Raw genomic sequence first — 18,226 nt, 5'->3', positions numbered from 1 at the left:
TAGGAATATAATATTTTGATTAAAATAAATATTTTTATAAGAATTTCGGGAGAACCTTATAAATAATTGAAGACTCTAGGCTAACAATTTAATCCATTAAAATAAGTTAAGAGAGAGAGAGAGGTAAGATTTAGATGAATTATAAGGAATATTATAATCCTAGGCTTATTTAGATTGATTTTTATTTAATTATTTTTGTTGTGATTTTTGGTTTAGTTTGTTGTGATTTAGTTTTATTTAATTTTTAGTTTAATTAATGGATTTCGACTGTTTGGATAAGACTAAATTGTTATAATTTTAATACTTAACAAAATTTAAGATCAATTCTTTGTAGGATCGATATTCTGCTTACCGAGATATTATCTGTTCGATACGTATACTTTCATAGGTAAAAAATTATACAATAGACTGCTGCGGATGCAATGGAGGTCCGGTTCATAAGGGATAAGATTTGCAAGGACCACCTCAAGGACTTATTAGGGGATGAGTGCGAGAAGGCCAAAAGGGAAGGAGGCGACCTCAATATCGATCTCGTATTGACGAAAGGTAAGTTACAACCCGAGATCATTGCTGAGGTATGGGACTAGTTAATTGATGATGTAGTCTAAGCCCTAGTGATAGTCACGCTCCTGCAAGGCTAGGCAAAATTGCCTAATCAAGAAAGACGACAGTGTGCCAAAACATAATAACGGTTCCTTGCTTTTCACCCTGCAACAAAAGCGACTAGTATGTGCTTTTATTTTAATACTACAAAAATCATTTACTTTAATAATACAATTGTTTATATTGTTAACGTGTTTTTATAATTATAGGAAGAGGAAAAGCAACACCAAGTCACATTCTCTGAGCTTTTCGAATGCATTTACAAGTTACAGAAGGGTACCAGAGAATTTGTGGACAACAGGACAAAGAATATCTGTGTAAGTAATGCGTGTGTTTATATATATATTCGATATATATATTGCTTACCGATTAAATAACTTAATAATTTTTAATTACATTTTTATTTGTAGAAATTATACGCTTTGGCTATATCGCAGAAGTACAGTGATGAGCTGTCAACCTAACCGGATTTTGATCCAAAGGCATGGACTAAGGCCATTGAAGAGCACACCGGCACTAGGACCCACATTTACGGATTTGGCATCAGAGTCCCTGCTTCAAGACTTATAATTACATCTGTGACGTTTGAGTTTGTTTGTGGCCTTACCGTTACACCACATCCTCTAAATCCTATGTTTGAGCTCGAAGGTTATAGGGATTGGTTACCAATGTCAAGGACTTGAAAACATCTTTTAACAGACTTAGTGGCTTGTTGATGGAGGTAATTGGATCAAGGAGATTGTTAGACACCTCCAGGCCTTCCTCATTACAACCGTCAACTCCGCAACCTCCACCATAGCAATAGTAATAGCCATCCCCACCCCTTTAGTGACATTTGTATTTATATTGGATGTTTACATTTGGATTATTATAAGATGTTTACAATATTTGTATTACATTTTCATTATATATATATATATATATATATATATATATATATATATATATACATGCATTTTTGTGTTTGCTATATGTTAATTTTATCAATAACAACATCATATAATGATTTTATTATGAACATGAGAAAATTTGATCCCAAAAAAAATTGTTTTCTATAGGTATTACTGACGGATTTCATCATTTAGCAACGGAATCACCGACAGAATTCATTCCTTACTAACAAAATTGATATAAAATATTGATGGAATACCGATGAAATTATTGCCATTTGTCATCTGATAATGCTTGTAAGCTTCCAAGAATGATTTATCAGTAATTTCGTCGGTATCTTTCAATGGAATTGCCAACTAAATAGTTTCATTAGTAACCACCAATGGAATTTTCGATGAGTTTAAATTTGTTGATATTCTTACCGAAGGAATTTACCAATCGATTTCTTTCTTTACCGACGACATTCTAGTTTACGATTCCAAGTCTTTACCTATGGAATTCTTGACAAGATTTTTAGTCGGTAAGTTAAGTTATCGACAAAATATTTTGTTATCAATGGATTTGCCTTTATCGATGAAAGTATTTCTGATTGACAATCGATGAAAAATTTCGTTGAGAATTTCGTCAGTAATTTCTGTTATCGATGGAATCATAAGGATTAACGACAAAAATTTTCGTCGATAATACTTTGTTTTTTTTTTGTAGTGATTCCAACAAGTTTACTCACACCCTTAACCTTTGGTAAACACATAATGTTTTTCCAAATGTTTGACATTTTTTCCTTTTGAGTGCATGGTGGTAACCAATGTAACATCCATCCCCACCCACCCACTCATATTTTTCACACAAAAGTCTTTTCCATAAAGCTCCCTCATCTTTACCATATCTCCATAACCATTTACATAATAATCCCAAATATTTTTTGACCAAACTAGCTATCCTTATTCCTCCACTCTTCTTTGTTTTGTGCACCTCACTCCATCTCACTTTAGCTACTTTTCCTATTCTCATTGCCCCTCTTCCCATAAAAACGCACTCCGTATAGCTTCTCTAATTGCCTCAAATCCTCACAAATGTTCTTTTCTTCTTGTATTGTTTTCATTACACATTCTTTTCTTTTGTAATACTTTATCATGGTGTACTTTAAGGACTGCAAAATTGATCTTGTTATTCTTTCCAAGAATGATGAATACATTAAAAAGGCTAATCTTCAATGTGAACTTCATGAAGGCTTATGATTATATGAATTGGGCTTTTGGAGCGAGTGATGCAAAAGATGGAGTTTGAGTATTGATGGAAAAAATGGATCAAAGCATCATACTTCTTCAGTTTTCATTTTGGTGTTTGTGAATGATACACCCACGAGACAATTCAAAATGGATAATGATTATGACAAGGGTGCCCTTTTGCCCATTTTCTTTTCCATTTGGTAGCAAAAGGTTTTAGTGTGCTGATGAAGATGGCGATTGAGGTTGAACTTTGCAAACCTACTAAAGTGGGGAGATATGAGTTCAATATATCACACATTTAATACGCTAATAACACCTTGATAATTTGTAAATTAGAATTTGAGAGCTTACAAAATGTTAGAAGAGTGTTAAGGTGTTTCAAGGAATATATCTGGATAGAAGATTAACTTTCAAAAAAATCATTTCTTCGGAATCAAGGTGAGCAATTAGGTGGTAACAGAATGGGCGGACATGATTTCCTATAGGTTAGGTAACTTACTCGTCAGATTTTTAAGTCTCTTTTTAGGGACAAACTAGAGCTCCAAAAAATTTGGAGGTCGGTGGTAGAGAGAATGGGAGCAAGGCTAGCATGTTGGAAGTTTATGATGCTATCCACGGGTGGAAGGATGACTTTAATCAAATCGATTTTGAGAAGTTTACCAATCTTTTTCATGTCACTATCCCAAATCCCATAAATAGTGAAGGAAGAACTATACAAAATACAAAGGAGATTTTTATGGAGTGGTTTGATCTTCTCAAGGCAAAAAATTCATTGGATTGATTAGGGAACAATGGGTGAGGAAAAAAATGGTGGGGTATTAGGTATAATTGATTTTGGATTAAAAAATTGAGCATTGTTAAATAAATGGATTTGGAGATATGGTAGTAAACATAATAGCTTATAGAGGAACATTATCATTTAGAAGACAAGTTACCCTCTTGAAAATCTAATATTGACAATTACAAATAACAAGAAAAGCTTTACTATATGCAAATATATTATTAATCCAATATACCTGGACAATAAGTACTTCCAATCGATAGCTTAGGGGTTTAGTTTGGTGATTGGGAAAGGAAACAAGATATCCTTTTAATAGGAAGAGTGAATTAAAGGTAAGGTTCTACAACATGAGTTCTCGAGAATCTTTACCTAAATAGTAAATAGGATAGGCAAGGTCAACAATTACAGGAAATTGGAGAACAATATATGAAAGTGGGATATTGAACTGGGGAGAGAATTATTTGATTGGAAAATTGAATAGTGGATAAAGTTACATTAGGTTCTTGCCGTCATTTTTCTAGTAGAGGAGAAATTTGATAGATTTGTGTGGAAAGGTGCCAATAGAGTATACACATCTAGCTATTTTTATAAAAGCAACTGGGAGGGAATCTTGATGAAAAATTAATATGGAAAAATATATGGGTTTGTTTGGCTCCACCTCTTTTTTACGTGCAAGGTGGCATAAAAAGTGTGGGCCATGTTGTATAATTCATGGGAAGTTAGTTGGATAATGTCAAAAGAGTTGTTAAAATACCTTTTAGCTTGGAATGCAGCAATTGGAATGGTGGGAGTATGATAACTCTATGATATAGAGTTATTTGTTCTAAATTTTAGCTATTAAATTGCAAGGTTCTTGAGTTTCAACATAAGATTTAGGTGTTTTTAGTTATTTATTTAATTATAGTTAATTATGTCGGGTCAATTGAATTTAAATTATTTTAGGCTAAGTTAAATGTTAAATTGCTTAAGAAAAGTTACTATTGATTAAATTGTGCTTTTGAAGGTGCGCTTTGAAGGACTTTTAATTGAGCTAGGAGAGTGCATTCTAGGTGTAGACTTCCTTCGCACATGTTTTGGTATTTCGACTATAACTCTCTCTACAAGACTCCAAATGAGATAATGGTTAAACCATTGAAAAGCTAAAAGGTAGAGATACAACTTTTATTTTTACCACTTTGCTTAGTTCAACTTGAAATAAGGAGAAAAATGCACCACAAATCGATGCTGTGGCACTTGAAAGCTAGTGTCACGATGCCTCGGGTTTGTAAAGACGCCTTTTCGAAGTTGAGAGTTCGAATTGGATTGAAATTGTGTTTGTGAGCCTTATAAATACATCTTTATGAAGCCAAATTGAAAGGGAGGCTAGAGGGAATCGGTTTTAGGTTATTAAGGTCAACCATGAAAGATTGGAGATTGAAGATCACCAATCTCTAGTTTTCTTGTTTCTTTTGTTTGAGATAGTTAAACTCCACTGTTTTATGTTCTTTATTTTCATTATCATTATTAATTTCTTTTCTCTAGGATTACAATTGAACTCACATATAATTTAAATTTTTAATCTGTTTCTTGCTTATTTTCAATGGAATTGAATTGTTTATTCCAATTTATTCTTCATGCTTTTAATTGTCTAGCCACCAATTAGATTGATATAAAAACCTAAACATAACTTGAGAAAGGGAGTTTAGAGTAGGCTAAAATTGAAATAACATATGATAATATTTATTTGCTTGAATGAATTAATTGATTTGTGTATAGAATAGAGATATACCTATGTGCCATATGTAGCTAGTATTAGAGTATGAAACTAATGAGTTTGTTGAAATTTCAATTCACATAAAGATAATTATTTTGATTAAAATAGATATTTTTATAAGAGTATCGAGAGAGTCTTATAAATAATTGAGGACTCTAGGTTAGTAATTCAACCCATTGGAATAAGTTAAGAAAAAAAGGTAAGATTTAGATGAAGTGTGAGGGATATTGCAATCCTAGGCTTGTTTGACTTGATTTCTATTCAACATATTCTTGCTTTGAATTTTTAATTGTTATTAATTAGTTTTTGTTAATTAATTTCTTGTTTAATTAGTTATTTACTTTTGCTTGTTTGGATAAGATTAAATTATGTTAATTTTAGTAATTAGTAAAATTTTATATCAATTCTCTGTGGAATCGATACTCTACTTACTATTATATTATCTTTTCGATACGTATACTTGCATGGATAGAAAATTTGAACAACAAAGGGGGTATGGTGTGGCACATGGCATTATTGACGATCCTTTGACCAGTTTGGCTAATGAGAAATGAGATTCTTTTTAATATAAAAGTTTTGGACAACTTACAAGTATATGATATTAGAAGGTTAAGGGTGGTATTGTGGATGAAAGCAAAATGGTCGAAAGAAAATATATCCATAGTGGAGATGTTCAAGCAGCAAATGCTTGCCAAGGTAAGGAAAAATAGACACCAAATAAGAGGGTGGTAGAATGGAAGTAACCCAAGAAGGGTTGGCTCAAATTTAATGATAATGGGGCGACAAGGAACCCATGGGATGCGAGAATAGGGGGATTGCTACGAGACAACAATGAATTAATAAAAGTTTAGTTTTCAAAATCAATTTGAAAGGGTGATGCTAATCTAGGAGAAATTATGGTCATTAAGGTGGCTTTTAAGATCCTTGCAACATAAAAGTGAGTCAAGTCCCATGGTTTAATGATGGAAAGTGATTCAATTAATGTAGTAAAATGGGTTTCTAAAACAGAGTTAGTTGTATGGAAAGTGCAGAATATTAACATACATATTGAAGATCTTAAGACACTGATGAATAGTTGGGAAATAAAGCACACATTCAAAGAGCCAAATGGCATTACAAATAGCTTGGCAAAAGCGGGAGTGCAAAGGTTGCAAGACATGTTGTTGGTATATGAAGAAGGGTATCCATGGTACTTCCTTGAAAAAAAAAAGAAGAAAAATGGGGAGAGGAAAGGAATTTTCATCTTGTTGTTAAAGTATTCCTTGAGAAGGGATTTTAGGAAGAACAAGGTTGAAGGTGGGGTATATTAGGAAAGAGAGTGGTGGATTTGCAAATTATTGATTCTTAATGACTATTCTAAAATATGTTGTTAAGGAATATGTCTTATTGCAATTCTGTTTTTGAGTGTGTAGTTTAAGGAAATCAAAAGAGTAGGTAGTGTAAATCGGTTTTGAGGGGTTGATCAACAAGTGATGAACATCAATTGACAATTGGATTGTCATATTTGGATCTAACAAAAGATTATTTGTTAGTCTAAGTTAGCATTGGCACTGTTTATGAACTGAAATTCATAAGGGTTAGGTGAGTAGGGAGAGGGAAATGTGTAGTCAAATTAAGCTTGTGGGGTTGCTTTGCCACCTCTCATGAAATGAGATTCTTGAGCCAAGTGAGGTTGAAGGGGGAAGAGAGTATAAGTTAGGCTTGTGTGAGAACTCATTATTTTTCTCTTAATCTGAAAGGCATTTAAGCTAAGTAAGGATTAAGAGGATAAAAGTTTAGAGTAAACTTTAAAATGTACGCCAAGGTAGATTTGATTTGCAGGTCCTAATAGTTTGGAAGACTCGTTGAATGGTAAATTGGAATGGGGCAAGTAAAATGATTACATTCTTGGAACAAAAAGAAAAAAAAATAAGGAAGAGAAAGTGATAAACTACTTTGTTCTTGAGCACCTTTTAAGAAAGGTCACTTAGGGGTTAAAATAGTTTTGGTAAGGAATATAGGAGATAGAGAGGTGGATGGCTAGTGGTTAAACCTTGTAGGATTTAACAAGAAAACCAGATTCGATGGCTCAACAAAAGATGATAATGGTTGAGTGTTGTTTGTCAATTTGTGTGCTTTTGTGATTCCATTATTGAATATTGACATTGTAGACTTGAGAAAGTACCAGACTTGCTACCTTGTGTGATCTCTTTTCCTTTTATCACGAAATGATAAATTTGTAGGCTAAGTAAAAAAGTGATTTATAGAGGTGTTCACTGAGACTGAGCGTTAGGTGATAGTTTAAGGCAATTGAGTGTGGTGATATATTGATAAGAGATGTAAATACATTGTCGGGATAAGATGTTTGTCTTTTACAGGGTATACAAGACCTTGCTAGTTGACCCTGAGTCTTGGTGTCTTTGAAGATGGTAGGAAACCATATGTTTCGAGAGGTTAAATTTTGTGTTATGCATTTAGTGCCCATATATGATGTGATATTGAGATGTGGACAGGGGCTAAAAATGTCTAGAGTGGATCAAACTTAATGCTCGCCATGTAAATTGTTTTCTCGTTAATGATATCAAACCATCTTTCAAAAAAAAAAAAAACTAATTATAGTTAAGCCTTTATAAATTAATACACTTGGAACCATAAAAATTTATTAATTAATCGAGATACTATTTAATCGTTAAATTAATAATTTATTAATTTATCAAAAGTTTTTGGAAAGTTATGAAATTTGGACCTCAAATCTAGAGAAGATAAATGTTTTAGATGCAATAAATCTTGCTATCTCGGTTTGGACAATAGATGTTCAAGCAAGTACAATTGCAAATTGTTTTCAACATTGTAAAATTAGGTTTATAGATAACATGACTTCAAAGAATTTGGATAAATACTCTAATGATGGAGGCATTCAACAATTGTATGTTTTAATCAAAGAGTTGAAGCATCATGATACAATGGATGTTGAGTACCTTTCGAACTACTTAAGAGAAAACAAGACAGCTTCAGAGTTGTTGAGTGACGAGCAAATTATTGAGAATGTTATGGAAAATGACAAAGAGAATGAAGTTAAAGATGATAGTTTTGTACTAAAACCTATCTTGCACAAAGATGCATTTAAAGCAACAATCACATTGTATAATATTCTCTTGCAATACGAGAATACTATACTAGAAATTTTTAATGTATTAAGAAAATTAGAGATGAGGTATAAGGAGATGTCAATTTCAAGAGAAAATAAGTAATATTAGAGTCATATTTTACAATTTAATTGAGTCTGTATATATGTAATTTTGATGTATTAGAATATTACTAATTATATATCAATTGGAACCTATGTAATTTTTTTAAAATGTATTATCTTACAAATTTAGCGAATTTTTAATTTATCACATTAATTTCAAGTCGAAATTGATCAAAAATATTATTTAATTGAGATTATTAATTTATAAAAATTGTATTGTAATTTATATATTATGCAAATTAAGAGTTGTTCCTCCGTGAAGTTAAATCCACGCTCTATGTGAAGCGAGTGGAACATGAATTTTGTTCTAACAGTACATCCAATTCTCTATTCTTTTGTAGACATTATAAAAATTATAATTTTATTAATTAAAAATCATAAACAAAAATAAATAAAAATGACAAAAATAATAAAGAAAAAATAAAAAAAGAAAAAAAGGGGTGGAAAGAGGTACGACTGGCAGGGTGCGGATGCACCCTGCCAGGCACCTCCCTCACCCTGCCAAACGTGAATTTAGTGGAACGTGCCCCCTTTAGAGGCCAAGAACCGAGTATAAAGGAGAGGGGGCACTGTAACAATCGAGAGGGGGGATCCTGCAAGCCAAAGAAAACAAGCACAACCAAATATTCCTAAGTCTCTAGCAGCCACAACAATCCAAACAAAAAAAAAAAACCAAGAAAAATACATCAAAAAGAGATACCAAAAAATAAAAAAAAATGCGTAATGAGAGGAGGAAAAAGCGAATCGGTAGAGAGAGAGAGTGAAAAGGGGCTCGAGTTTACGCCGATAGGAGAAGAGTGAGAGAGAGGAAGCCCTATCGGCTTTGGATCTGGTGTTTGGGTTGTCGCCGGTTAGAGTGGGTAGAGGGAGAGAAAGAAGATGGCGTTGGATCTGGTGCTTGGGTTGCCGTCGGTTAGCGTGGGTAGAGGGAGAGAGAGAAGCCGGCGCTGGATCTGGTGCTTGGGTTACCACCGGTTAACCTGGGTAGAGGGAGAAAGAGAAGCCGACGCTGGATTTGGTGCTTGGGTTGCCGCCATTTAGCTGGTGAAATCTTAGAGAGAAGGTAGAGAGATTTATGTCTAGAGAGAGAAAACGGTGAAGGAAATGAAGAAGAGAGGAGGAAAAGAATGGTTTTATACTTAAGGCTTTGTGGCAAAACGGCGTAGTTTTGGGAGAATTCAAAAAAAAAGAAAAAAAACCTTTCCCAAGTATTCGAAACGACAGCGTTTTGATCTTTGAAGGAGACTGCTAAAGTGGGTCGACCTAAACCCCAGAGGAGTCATTGGTTTCCTTGGACGTTGGGCTTCAATAGTCCAAATTCGATATGAACTCTTTTGGACCCTACTGTTTGGATTGCTATTGTGTTATTGGTTTATTGTTCATTGGGCCATTTAATTTTTATTAATTTAGTTTTTGGGTTATTTGCCTATTATATTTATTAGGCCATTTATTTTTAGTATTAATTCTAATTTAGGTCTCTAAATTTTAAAAAGGCTTGCTTTTAGTTTAATTCAAGGTCACTAATCAAAATAATGACTTATTATTTAGATAGTATCGATGATGAGATGATTGGTCGGGGACGCGATAAGTTGTAATCTCGGGCTAATTTTTCCTAGGTTCGGAATCCGAATTAAGGCTCCACCAGTACGATGGGAGGGCCTCGATTTCGAGATCTCGAAATTTTTAATAAATAAAGAATTCGACTATACAAAAAGATTAATTACTTAATAAAAATAACAAATAAATAAAAATAGATAAAAAAAGAGGATAAAAATAATAAATAAAAAAATAATTCAAATATACAATAAAATAATAAATTTATAAAAAATGCAATATAAATAACAATTAAATAAAAATAAATGATAAAAAAATAATAATAAATAATAATAAAAAATCTAAAACAACAAAAACTAAGCATTAAATATCAAGTGGCACAAGCTATGAATTAATAAATATTATAAAAAAAATACGAAGACAAAGATAAGAAAAAAAAGAATTAAATATAGATATATAAAATAAGATTTTAGGTTTTAGGTTTGGATAAAAGATTGTTTACGAAAAAATATAATAATAATAAAAATATAAAAATATAAAAAAATACAAAAATATAAAATAAAATAAAAAAATATAAAATTTTTGTCATTAAAGTAACATGGAATCATAAACAATTTATCTAATTATAAAAGGAAAATATAAGAGTAACTTAAAATAAAAAATGTAAAGTATAAAAAATAACAATTAGAAATAAAATAGAAAATATGATAATAAAAAAATAAAATAAAATGAAAATAATAATTAATAATAAAAAATGGACAATTGCATTAGAATAGTATGTACATATATATTGCATCATGCATATCATTGCATATAAATATTTCTGTTTTCAAGTTTAAGCCCCGATGATAGGATCTTCCGAGGATCTTGCGAAGGCGAGTATTCCTCGAAAAGTTTCCTAGGTGAAAAGGTGTCCCCGAGTCCCACTAGTATGATGAGAGGGCTCGAGAAACATCTTTAATAAAAAGGCTTTTGCTCGTATTAAGTTCATTAGTAACAAAAACATTATTTTAAAAAAAAAACGTACGATAACTCCAATTATGGGAATTATTCATCAAATTTGCGAAGGCGAATTTCTCGTATAATTCTCTAGGTGAGAGAATACCCCGAGTCCCACCAGTATGATGAGCGGATTCGGGAAAATATCCTCGATAAAAAGTCATTCGTCCGACATTTTTTTTTTATCTCACGCCATACATCTCATCTTGCCCCCCATTTGCATTCTATTTTAGGTTAAATAAAAGATAAAATAAGAGAATAATGACTAAGAAAATATAGTGAAATTAAAAATTAAAGCCTAATAGGATAATCTAAGAATGGTACCGTTCATAGAACATGCGTTTTAGGGGTGCTAATCCTTCCCTGGGCGTAATCGTACTCTCGAGCCTAGATCTAAAAAATCGTAGACCAGTTTAAAATTCTTTTCGGTGGGTTTAAAATTAATTTAAGACTTTATCGATTAAAATCGAGTCAATAGGTGGTCAATCGCACTTAGTAAAAAAGATTGATGACGACTTCTAATTTTAAATTTTTGTAGAGTTTTTACATCATGTCTGGCGGTCGAGTTCGCGGACCCGCACGTTACACATCTTTAGTATTTCAATTCCAAGAATAGGACCACAAATAGGGGAAGAGAAACCTTTTTCTTTGATGCCAACTTTAAAGGGTCCTTTAAATCAATAAAATCCCAACTGGCAAGAGTCCTTTATTAATGTTTTCTTGGATCCTGAGACAATCAGACTCAGACTGTTCAATTTTACTCTGTCCATCTCAAAAAGAATTGCAGATTTATATTCTACTGTTACTGTATATCATGCCACCGTAACGCTGCTTTGAAACGGAGTCCACTTATATAATGCAGCAGTTCTACTTAATTAAGTGGCCAAGGATCGAGCAAGACTTTTGATTCGTCTTTGTGGTTTTGTGTTTTTTCTTTCCTGAGCTGATTTATGTTAATTTAAAGTCACTAGAAGAGTTAAGTTCTAACAGCGTTGTGTTATATGTTGTCTTTGATGGGTGTTTGGGTTTTCTGGCTTCTGATATTTGGTTCTGGCTAGGGTTTGAGAAGTTGGGGGGGAGGGTCCGTTTTTTTTTTGAGAAAATGACCTTTGATAGCAGGCTGTTGATACTGAGGCTAAAACATGTGGCGCTTTCGTACAGTAGGTCCGCGTGCATTGCTCCATCCGCGTGAAATATACAGCGCTTGTGCCTATTGCCGACGAAAGAGAGGTAACCCTTTTTTTTTTCAATTCCAAGTCCACTCACATGCTTTGAATTGAGTTCAGCAGAAAGAATATTCAGAATTTTAATTTTTGCCGACAAGACAAATTCAATCAAATTATCATTCTTTACAGGTTGCCATGAAAAACTATGATGGATTATATTCTGCCTCCGTCGTGTACTACGGTACAAAATCTTAGGTAAGATAAGATTAATTTAAAGATGAAAAAAATAATATATACATACATATGTATGTCTATCATTATTTTTCATAAACAAAAGTTAAGTCCAATTACTTTTCCATTTAGTAATAACATTAACTGCATGTGGAAGTGGAGTTTCATTATTAATTATATTTTATTTAGCATTACATTTATGATCAAATATAATGGTTTTCAATTAACTAGTAGTACAACTGGAAATGCAATATCAGGTAGAGTTTATGTTGTAATATGTAGTATGAGTTTGTATGGCAATAAAAAAATATTATCCTCGAGAATGTATTAAAATAGTACAATCTGATAGGAGAATTTATTTTTATTAATTGTTGTGCCTGGCTCAAGTGTCAGAACACTCAGAGCATGCCTGCAGCTCAAACCAACTCCGCCAGCCCACAATTACTGTTTTTGGCATGATTTAGTGCTGTAAAATATAATTTTGGTTGCATTAATTACATGTTTTATGAGCACTCTTCAATCTTTATCATAATGGATCCATGGAAGACAATCAAGAAAAACGTTCATTTTAAGTCTCGTATGAAAAGTTTTGTAATTGTAATTAATCAAGCTAGCTGGTTAAGAGATGTGATGCAGACAGCTTATTATGTTGTAAATATTAATTACAAGTAATAAAACTTATCCTCCCTTTTGTTAAACAAAAAACCCCACTTGAATCAAGTCCAACCAAAAAGGAAAAACTACAAACAATTAACAAAAATGGGACTAAGCTTTAGGTTCGATTTAACCAAAAATATATTAGTAGAATATCATATAAATTATTAAAAAAAAAGATTAGTTACAAAATTGTACTGCATCTTAAATTTCATTTTTTTCTCTAAAATTAGATATACATAAAATCTTTTTTCTCGGTTACTTATCACATTAATTCTTGTCTACTTCAACTTACATAGTTTAAACATAAATTTGCAGAGACGTATTCAAACCTCCCTCATCTTTCTAGAGCAGTACTGTTCTACTACCACGTTGGATGACTTTTGAAAAGTTATATCTGTAAAGTAATGGAAAAAAAACTATCGATTTAAAAAAAAAAATGATTGTGCATTACGCGAAGATTTGGACTACTTAGCTGGTAGAAAGGTATGGTGACCTAATAATGACTGCTAGAGCAACATCAGGCTCAACGTTTACCTCTCTGAAGTTTCCTTCATTCCACCAAGAAGGTTTTTCTTTTTCTTTTTTAATTTTGTAATTTTTTTATATTACAGTAAAAACAAATCCATTACAAAAAGAAAGCTGCATGGTACAACAAGCCATTTGCTTGAACCAACAAGGCTTTTGAAGTTTTTTTTTTTTTTGTTTTTGTTTTTGCATGCAGACACTGAAACTAACACGAAAGTACAAAAAAGAAAAAATGATTTAAGGCATGCAAAGATTCATTCAGAAGGCGCAATTGCATATACAACAAAGGTGCGGATGATGAGAAAGAAAGAATAATGCAATCTCATGCATATAGAAAATGAAAGAAAAGGTTTATAGGGGGATGAGAAAGAGCTATTGTTATTATTGCTTGTATAATTCATGTTCAATGGATTTCTTACAAAGAAAATATACACAATAAAGATGCAGGGAAAGAGAAACACATGCATATACTACGAAGGTTTGGTTGGAAAGTTGTGTTATTTGCTTGGGGGTGTTTGTATTAAGGGTTGCTTTTCTGCTTCTTCTTTTATTTTACTATATTAGCAGTCCTCTACTATTATGTTAACTTTGTAGGATTGATTTTCATACGAAAATTTATATATATAACGTTTAACAAAGCATGTAGTTTGTTTAATCTAGCTTGGCTCATGCAACTCCCTGTGCACTACGGCTACGTACGCACGAACATTTTCCACACACCAGTGTAGATTCGGTTTCCCAACTAAACCCAAATTAAGGCCAATTAATTTGTTGGCGTCCAAAGCTTAAACTATGGAGTCTCAGCTCAGCTTAGCTCTATCAAACAGTGACGGCACCTATTAATCTACCCTATCTTTTACTTGCATTCAAGTATAACCCTAGCATACAACTCATTTCCGGTGTGTATTTAATTTAAGGAGGGCAATGTAAATTCAATTCTTTTAAGAGAATATTTGCACTTATTATTGAAACAAATAATCGGTTGTTATATATTTACTTAAGTGTTAATGTAATTTTCAACTAAATGTAGATTTTTATTATTATTATTTTAACTTTAAAATTATTACCACAAATTAACTTGATTTTTAACATTATTTTTGGAAATTTGGCTAGCTACTAAAAAATTCCATTGATTAGTTAGTAAATATTTAATATAGGTAGGATGTGATTGCTATACAGCACATAATCTGCTACTAGTAAATCATACTAAAGGAGTGGTTTGAGTAAAAATATTGTTGAATATAAGCTGTGGTGGTTTGTAATATACATATTTTCCAATTGTTGCTAATTGATAATACTCTACCTAATTTCTTTCTTTCTTCCCCTGTTAGGCTCTAGATATACTTTTAAAGATAATTTATTATTATTATTATTATTGCTCTCTTAGGTTTGACTTGGCATGTTAGTAGAAAAAAAATCGGATGATATATTTGATATTAAAATTTTACATTCCTTCCATGTTCAACAAATGAGTAGTTTTTAGTGTCAAAATGTAATAATAATAATAATAAGATAATCATTAAAAATTAGTATAAAAAAGTACAAAGATAAGTGTTCAACATAAATAGATGATGTAATTTTACAATGTCCTAAAAAAGTAAGGAAAAAGAAAATGAGACTTGAATTTTCGTCTATATTTCTTAAATAACACAAGATGGTATTGGTGGTAATTAGTAGTAGTTAGTAGTTGTTCAATGCATTGTACTCCTATATAGATAAATTTTCAAAAAAAAAAAAAAGATTTATACTATATAATTCACTTCTAATCATGGTTGTTGTTAGATAATTTCATTACCAAATACCAATCACTCACAATTAACTTAATTAATTTGGTATATATATATATATAAACAGACACATGGAGAGTATAGAGAAGATCATTACTTCTATGCTTATATATATATATATATATATATATATATATATATATATATATATATATATGAACAATTAATATGTTTGAATAAAATTAATCATCAAAGTTCTATGGAAAATGGCTTTCCCATGAGAACTAATGTATTTAAATAAAAGCATTTCCTTATGTATATGACAGTGATTTGCAGTTATTGAAAATGCATCCAGGCTAACGATATCTATTTATGAAACGAGCGTATTATATATATATAACGAAATACAGAAAGTTAACACACAAGAATCAATATTGCCATTCTGTAGAAAATTAAAGTACAAAATAACTTTCATTTCACCTACCTAATTAAAACTCTGTCTATAAATAATAATAATAATAATAAGAATAATATGCATTTAGAATAGCCAGAAAGTATTATAGCACCTTACCTGTATTGTAGAATTAATTAATCCCACCTAAAGAAGTTGAAAATAACTGTCAACTGTCAAGGCAATTTCTCTTCTTTCTTCTGGTTGATACATTCAACATATCCATTCTGATGTATTTGAAACAAAATGTAATGACCAGCAAAACATATGAAATACCTCCAATAATTCTGCCAAATTCATGCCGATCCATGAATGTAGTCCAAGAAATCAAATTATATCAATTTGAAGTCTTGAACCAGCCACCAGGATCTCTTTCAAGAATCGATATTATCCTCATCTGCGTGACTTTCATCATCATTTTGTGTATGAGTTCTGAGGCCAGCATTTACGTTCAATGAGAAAGGCTTCATGGAAGGACTCATTGTGACAGAATTTGGTAGATTATGTTGGGAACTTGAGCTCAGTAATTGGAAATGATTGATTTGCCTGGAATCACTACTATCCCCTGGAGTAGTAGTAACATATGGAGGATATGAGGGAAACAGTGAAGGCATTGTTGATGGTGGACAGAAAAATAGCTGGGGTGCATGCGCAGATGGAAGAGCCAGTGAAGATGGCAATGGCACAGTAGTGTTACCATGGAGGAAATTTTCAGTTTGGGACAGAAATCCATGATTTCCAAATTGGGATAAAGATAGGCTTGAAGGCTCCCAATGGTAGTAGGAATTGAAGGGCATGGCAGTGTTTGACAAGCCAGGTAATGAGGAATGATTGGCTACTGGAAAATGCTTTTGTGATGAAGCCTGTCCACTATAATCACCAATTCCATCTTGATTTTCATGTTGTTCAGTTACTTTGATCCACTTTCCCTTCTCCGCAGCAGTCGTACTTTCCCTTTCAACTTCCTTGCTTTTTGCTCTCAATGCGGCGTCCATATCCCAGTATCTTTTTGCCGCTATGCTTGGGTCTTCCCCGTCCTTCATGAACATAGAATTTGCCTCAAAGAAAGGAGCAAGAGAGGATTGAGAGGAATTTGATTCATGGGGTACTAGCATTTGCTGATGGAACTGACCAAATCCTGGTGGCATCTGAAGTGGTGGAAGCTTATCAATATCAGTTTTAGTAGCATCAAGCAACCAATCAATTACCTTGCTAGGCTGACTAAGCCCAAGCCTTTCTTGCAAATCATATAACTGAATTGCAGTAGGTACAGAAAGCCTAATCCGCCGGTCCCTTAATCCCCTTATAGTGCAAACTTTGCTATGCCTATCTTTTCCTCCAAAAGAACGCGAAACTCTGACAATCCTTGGATTTCTAAATCCTGACCACTGCCTTGAACTTGATGACCCCTTGGAGAACTTGCCGTCATTGGTTTCTCCCTCTTGCTTTGCTTGAAAATCTTTTTCCCTTGGACTTGAGATCATCTTACTCCTCTCATCATTCAAAAGGTATCATCTGAAACAAGCAGTAAATTAATCTGTTAATCAGTAAATGTTCTATCTTCATTTTTTTTTCCTTGTAACTAGTTACCCTAAATTGTACCAACTTGAGAAAAATTTTGCTACAAGATTCATATAATTAAGGATATGAATATAAGGTCAACAGCTAGCCAAAACTATACAGTAACAACCGTACTACTTGATTGTTCATGAATATTGAAGGATGTTTCTGCACTTCCGGAGACATATATACAAAATTTCAAGGTTCTAGGTTTCTTCCAACCTAGATATATGTATATAGTCGGTGAAATCAAAGTTCAAACGAATAGTTGAATTAGGTTTTCTTTGAAAATTGTATTTTTCATAGAGCTTGTTGCTCCAATTAAAAGTTGAGTGAAATTCCCAAAAAAAAAAAGGAAAGGAAGTTTAAGGCAATACAATTGAAGCTACAGACAACTGAAATATACGTTGATCAAATCAATTTGATTCATGAATATCAAATCATAGAAACAGTTTCTAGGAAAACGGTTAGACAAACCTTATTCCTGTACTTTTTATTCTAAAAACCAGACGGATGCACAATAAAACTTACAATAAATTAAGAGAAAATGTTGCACAGCTTGCAGCAGATCAGTTTAATTTGGTTCTTGACTGTCAAGGCTGAGGATGGAGGGGAAGGAGAAGTAGGAGAAGGTCGCAAAACTGGAGAAGCTACTTTAACTATTCTCTTCAGCTTAGTCTTAGCTATAGAACTGCATAGAAGGGCATAAGCTTAAAGCAATAATTCTGCTGAGAATAAACCTAGCAAAGAATTCACAGCTGTAGGAAAGAAAAGATGCCGGAATTTTACTGCAACATGTTGCATGGTAATGGAAAAAGAAAAAGGTATGGCGCATCGGCGTCCATGTGGCATCCACACGCGTTGACACAT

At 32.5% G+C, this 18,226-nt stretch overlaps 1 protein-coding gene across 1 annotated transcript; it reads right to left on the bottom strand.

The window, feature by feature from the left end:
* Positions 1 to 15,880: 15,880 nt before the first annotated feature.
* Positions 15,881 to 18,128, bottom strand: LOC18604854 (transcription factor TCP5-like). Its single transcript, XM_007037531.3, has 2 exons — positions 17,888 to 18,128; positions 15,881 to 17,311 (listed from the first exon to the last, which is right to left on the bottom strand). Exon 2 carries the CDS (start codon positions 17,278 to 17,280, stop codon positions 16,171 to 16,173), a length of 1,110 nt encoding a protein of 369 aa, XP_007037593.2. The 5' UTR covers positions 17,281 to 17,311; positions 17,888 to 18,128; the 3' UTR covers positions 15,881 to 16,170.
* Positions 18,129 to 18,226: the final 98 nt, after the last annotated feature.

Source organism: Theobroma cacao, chromosome 3 (assembly GCF_053813885.1).
Source record: "Theobroma cacao isolate CCN51 chromosome 3, ASM5381388v1, whole genome shotgun sequence".
NCBI classification, from domain to species: domain Eukaryota; kingdom Viridiplantae; phylum Streptophyta; class Magnoliopsida; order Malvales; family Malvaceae; genus Theobroma; species Theobroma cacao.
The sequence above is the reverse complement of the archived record's forward strand: the minus strand, read 5'-3'. Positions and strand labels throughout refer to the sequence as shown.